The sequence below is a fragment of the Silene latifolia genome, chromosome 2 (assembly GCF_048544455.1).
Source record: "Silene latifolia isolate original U9 population chromosome 2, ASM4854445v1, whole genome shotgun sequence".
NCBI lineage: Eukaryota > Viridiplantae > Streptophyta > Magnoliopsida > Caryophyllales > Caryophyllaceae > Silene > Silene latifolia.
This window is the reverse complement of record NC_133527.1, coordinates 86,562,786-86,568,870: the sequence shown is the minus strand read 5'-3', so window position 1 is coordinate 86,568,870 and position 6,085 is coordinate 86,562,786. Positions and strand designations below refer to the sequence as shown.

At 39.2% G+C, this 6,085-nt stretch overlaps 1 protein-coding gene and 1 non-coding gene across 2 annotated transcripts; one reads left to right on the top strand and one right to left on the bottom strand.

The window, feature by feature from the left end:
- Positions 1 to 1,512: 1,512 nt before the first annotated feature.
- On the top strand, positions 1,513 to 1,619 carry LOC141645504 (small nucleolar RNA R71). The gene has a single exon (XR_012544985.1). It is a non-coding gene; the product is annotated as a small nucleolar RNA R71 (small nucleolar RNA).
- Positions 1,620 to 4,966: 3,347 nt separating this feature from the next.
- On the bottom strand, positions 4,967 to 5,860 carry LOC141641044 (uncharacterized). Its single transcript, XM_074449720.1, has one exon. It carries the CDS (start codon positions 5,858 to 5,860, stop codon positions 4,967 to 4,969), a length of 894 nt encoding a protein of 297 aa, XP_074305821.1.
- Between the last annotated feature and the right edge of the window lie 225 nt (positions 5,861 to 6,085).

Genomic DNA, 6,085 nt, shown 5'->3' with positions numbered 1-6,085 from the left:
CGGGATGAAAAACTTCCCAATTCGCACGGGGACATCTTCCCATATCCCTAATGGTGTCTTCGTCGATCTATCGGCCATTTGGAGTGTGATATTGGTGCATTTAAGCTCTCCCATTCCCAACCTTTTACTCACCGAGTACGGCATGACACTCACACTAGCCCCTAGATCACATAAGGCTTTGTTGATCGTCGTGTCGCCAATGGTACACGGTATTGAGAAGCTTCCCGGATCCTTTAACTTTGGAGGTGAACTCCCTTGAAGTATTGCACTACTCACCTTAGTGAAGGCGATAGTCTCAAGTTTCCGGATCGACTTCTTCTTTGTGAGGATATCTTTCATGTACTTTGCATAGGCCAGTACGTGATTGATTAATTCCGTGAAAGGAATTGAGACTTCTAAGTTCTTCACAATTTCCATGAACTTTCCAAGTTGATCATCAAATTTGGGCTTGGCTTGATGAATTGGAAATGGAAGTCTAATCACAATGGGCTCCTTCTCTTTGGCTTTGTCTTCATTTTTCTTTGAACTTTCTTCTTTTGATGATTCCCCTTCTTTGGGCCTTTGCACAATTTCTTCCTTTTCACTAGCTTTCACAACTTCATCCTCAACTTGCTTCTTGATTGCTTCATATCTTGTACCACTTCTCAAGTGAATGGCACTAACCGTTTCATGTCTAGGGGATTACTTTGAGGTGGTAATTGCCCCTTTTGTCTTTGTGAGCTTGAAGATGCTAGTTGAGTCAATTGTGTTTCCAACATCTTGGTGTGAGCTAGAATGTTGTTGATGGTGGTGTCTTTTGCTTGGCTATCTTTTTGCATTTGAGTGAAAAATTCTTGTTGATTCTTTTGCATTTGGAGGACCGCTTTTTGGACATCAAAACCTTGGTCATTTTGGTGATTGTATGGATTTTGATTTTGGTAACCTTGGTTTTGATTGTAAAAGGGTCTTTGATTTTGGTTCCTCATGGGTGGTGGAGTGTATGTTGTTTGAGGATTTTGAACATTTTGGCTTTTGTATGAGAGATTTGGATGGAACTTGGTGTTTTCATTGTAAAAATTTGAATAAGGGGTACCACTTTTGTAAGCTTGGAAAGCATTAACTTGTTCGGTTGTTCCCCTACACTCACTTGGGTCATGACCCAAAGTTCCACAATTCTCACATATCCCACTTGGGATTGATGAGGATGCCGTCATGGCATTGACATGATGCTTTGATGTTTTTGAGTTTTCCTCAAGTCTAGCCATAGCTTGTTCAAACTTCAAGTTGATTGTGTCAATGTGAGCACTAAGTTGAGCACCCAATTGAGTAACGGAGTCCACTTCATGCTTTCCTCCTCTAGTAGCCTTGCGAGGTCTACTATATTGTGAATTATGGACCGCCATTTCCTCAATCTTGTTCCATGTTTGATTGTCATCAACTTCGGTGAACATTCCATTTGATCCCATATTGAGAATGTTCCTTGAATCTTCATATAAACCATTCCAAAATTGTTGCACTAAAAACCATTCGCTAAGTCCATGGTGAGGACATGAGCGACAAACACCTTTGAACCGCTCCCAAGCTTCATACGAAGATTCTTCATCCCTTTGCTTAAAACCCGTAATTTGAGCTCTTAGCATGTTAGTCTTTTCCGGTGGGTAGAATTTTTTGTAGAAAGCTAGAGCTAACTTCTTCCAAGAATCTATTCCAAGGGTGGCCTTATCAAGGCCCTTCAACCATTGCTTTTCGGTGCCGATTAACGAAAAAGGAAATAAGACCCATCTTATTTGGTCTTGAGTCACGCCCGTTTGAGAGATAGCATCACAATAATCGCAAAAGGTTTCCATATGAGAATGAGGGTCCTCACTAGGCATTCCCCCGAATTGGCTCCTCTCAACTAGTTGGATGAAGGCGGACTTGGCAATAAAATTACCGGTGAGATGTTGCGGTGTAGGAGTACCATTTGGTAGATTCTCCTCGGTGGGTATAGAGTGTGACGAGAATTTAGGCATTGTAGGTGGATTTTGTGGGATATTGTGTAATGGGTTTTCTTCTCCTTCTATTGCGAAAGGATTGACAAACTCACTAGTGGGTTGAACAACTTCACCAACACCTCTCAAATTCCTCCTAACAAGTCTCCTATTATTCGTCAAGGTTCTTTCGATTTCACGGTCAAAAGGTAACAAATCACCTTGTGACCTTCTAGACATGCAAAATATCAAACAACTTGAAAACGATTAGAGCAAACCTTGAGGAGTTTTACTTCCCCAAGGTGAAAAAGACACAACTAATAACAATAAAAGAAATCTTAAATCAATTAAACACCGTCCCCGGCAACGGCGCCATTTTTGATCGAGGCCATTTCGTGTTCACAATTAAGTATATGTGGTTGTTGGTCAATGGTCGATACAAAACACAATTTATACTTCACAAACAACTCTACAATTAGTAAAGAGGCAAGTAAAGGTCGGATCCCAAGGGACGGGTATTGAAATGAGAATTCTATAGTAACTAGTAGTGTCTTAGGGGGTGTCACAAATTGGGTTGATGTAGAAGGTCACTAAACTAAAATAGCAATGAAAATAAACTAGCAAGATAAAATAAGGGGTGTAAACAATTGATTAAAAGCACTAGGGTGTCATGGGTTCATAGGGAAATCATGGGATATGATCATACAAACATGTTCTCAAATTATAAGCAAGCAATTATTGTTGTGATGGATTGAGTTGGGTTATATCTTACAATCCTAGGAAAGTTTGGGTCCCGGAGCCGAATCGATTAGATTGTACAACACCTACAAGTCGACTTAATCTTTCCTACTCAACACATGCATGGTCTAACAAGACTCGAGTTGGGTTATGTCTTACAAGTCAAGTTGAAAGGATAGAAGATGATAGTAAATGCAAGGATTCATAGGCTTAGCATTTCATCAAATATAACATGTGCATGTATTAAGATCAAAACAAGCAAGCAAATAAGATATGAAAGCATATTGATTTAAGCATGAATCATTCCCCATGTTGGTTTCCCCTAATCACCCATTAAACCCTAGCTAAGAGACTACTCACTCATTATCATGTTGATCATGCTAGAAAGGTTGTCAATCATACTAACATAATGAAACATGATGAATAAATGAAAGTAATTAACAATAATTAAAAAGGGATTAAGAGATTATACCTACTAATGATTCCAATAATAAAGCAAGAATAATAGAAGTACTTGAATCCTAGATTGAGAGGTTGTCAATCTCCCAATAATAACCCAAATAATCTTCAATTACCCAAAATAAAGGAAGAACAAGAGAGAGATTAAGGAACTAAAACTTGGATTAAAACTTGATTAATACTTGATTACAATATTGAAGAGAGATTTGATTGATATTAACTACACTAATTATTGATAAGAAGAACATGCCCTCTAATTAGCCTAATGGGGTATTTATAGTGAAAATTAGGGAGGATGCATTAGGGTTAACTAAGGCTAATTTAGTAATTACACTTTTTAAGTTGAGCAAGGAGGACCGGTATTTTTCCGAGAGAAGGGCTTCTCTTTTCGTAGCTTGAAGAATGAAATCCGTCTTGCATCTTGAAATCCGTGCGGATTAGAGTCGGGACGGCCGGATTTGGGTGGTGCAATCCGAGCGGATTCAGGAGAGGGACGCTCGGATTGTCTTTGGGGAATCAAGCGGATTCCAAGGGGGACGCTTCGGATTGTTGAGGCTGGACGGACGGATTGTCTGCAATCCGTTCGGATTGTTGGTCAGCGTCAATTCTTCTTCTTTTTCTTCCCTTTTCTTCATAAATTCCTTGGGGATTTCCTTGGGGACGCAAGGATCCTTTCTCAACATTGCTCTTCTACTATGATATGTACAAAGGCCTTCTAGTCTTGTCTCTTCTTGATGCTTGGTCATTGAATACAATCAATTTAGCCTCGTTTTGCCATGAAAATGCAAGATTCTTACTCCTTTCCTACCAAGGGATCAAAATCTCAAAGAATATGCAAAACAAAGAACTAAAGATAAGAAATGACCCAAATAGGCACTAAAAAGCATGGAAACAATGGTAATTCGGGGGCTAAATATGCGCCAATTATGGTCACATCAATAGGCTTTTTGTAAGTCAATTTTAAATAGGTATCTAGGGGACACAACCTTCCTCTTATACAGCTGCACAATATCTTGACAAATCAGGACATTTTCAATAATAGACCACCCTTTAATGAAAGCTCCTTGGTTCTCACTTACAATATCAGGAAGGACCAAGGACAATCTGTTGCACAGGATCATTAAAATAGCCTTGTATATCATATTGCAACAAGCTATATGCCTAAAATGTTTGACTGAGGTAGGTATCTCACATTTAGGAATAAGAGTGATGTTTGTTGCATTCACTTGAGACAACAGCTTACCTGAGGTAAAGAAGTCCTTAATAGCAGCACAAGTGTCTTCACCAATAATGTCCCAACTATCTTTAAAAAAGGCACTAGTATAGCCATCAGGACCTGGAGCTTTATCATTTGGAGTATTGAAAAAGATTGCTTTTATCTCCTCATTGGTGATAGGCTTATTAAGTATCTGAATATGCTCATCATTACAACACTTCCCATGACTGAGAACATCAGTTCTCACCTTTTCAGTGGATTTCCTACTACCCAGGAGGGATTCATAATAGTCCAGGAATGCATCCTGGATACTCTTGCTGTCTGAACATAGAACTCCCATCTGATCCTCAATTTGTATAACTGTTCATATTACTCCTCTTCCTGATTACTCCATGAAAGTAGGCAGTGTTACTGTCCCCATCGTCAAGCCATTGAGCCTTAGCCTTTTGTTTGAGGAAGCTGATCCTTGCTGGTTGTAGCTGCTTTAATTTATCAATGATATCCAATTCCTTCTGGATGAGACTAGCATTCTGAGGGTCAGAATCAATTTGCGGTTGGATATTAGTCAACTCATTTTCAAGCAATTTTTGTGGAATTTTCAATATCAAACAAAACATTCTTTATTCAGATCTTCGAGCCTAGGTTTTAGGGCCTTAAGCTTCTTGACCACCTTAAACATCTTGTGACCAGGGTAAAACTTATCCCATTCTTCTTTCACTCTGGTTAGAAAATCAGGAGTCTTCCCCCACATGTTAAAATATTTGAAACTGGCTCTTCTAGTCATTACTAGCTTAACATTACTCACAGTGCATGGACTATGATCAAATAAACCAGTAGGATGGAAATGAGCCATCATATCAGGAAAACTTGCTTGCCAATCCTGATTGATAAGGAACCTATCCAACCTACTATAAATCCTTGAGGCAGGGTCTTGCTTATTTGTCCAGGTATAGAAGGCTCCAGTGGCAGGAATGTCAGTCATACCACATGTTGCCAAACAGTCAATAAACTCATCCATATCAGATTGTTTTGTATTTTCACCAAGTCTCTCTTCAGGAGTAATCACAGTGTTGAAATCCCCTGTAATTGCCCAGGGCCCTTGACAGTGCCCAGCAATCCTTTTTAAATGACTCCAAAGTTCCCTTCTATCTATCCCATCATTAAAAGCATATACCATTGTTAAATAAAACTGCTGCTGGGAAATTCTTGCAATGACCCTGGTGTGTATGAACTGTGCATCATACTGCAGTATATGAACATCAAAGAGACTAGGCCTCCATAAAATCCATACTCTACCTCCTTTATGACAGCTAGAATTGGCCGTAACACACCACCCATCCAACATACTACTAGAAATATTACTCACATTTGCACCATTTACCTTAGTTTCAATAAGTCCAAAAAGACCTATACCTTTATTATGAATAAACCACTTAACATTATTCTGTTTATTTACACTATTTAACCCTCTAACATTCCAGAAACCAATATTATTCATTTAAATTAGGAGATGTTGGGTTACCCTTTTGACCTATGCCCACCTTTGGAGTCCCACTGCATAATGCAACTTCTCTGTATGATCTATCAGGGGAGCTCTCAGTACTAGTCACTTATTTCACAGGAGAAGAACTAGGTGTCCTCTTCTCAGTAGAAACTGAAACCTGAGTATTTGTCATCTGAACTACTGGTTTTGCCACAACAGGTTTCCAAACTTTCTGAACTG

Coding starts and splice junctions, on each gene's coding strand:
- LOC141641044 (XM_074449720.1), bottom strand. CDS start 5,860: ATGAATAATATTGGTTTCTGGAATGTTAGAGGGTTAAATAGTGTAAAT.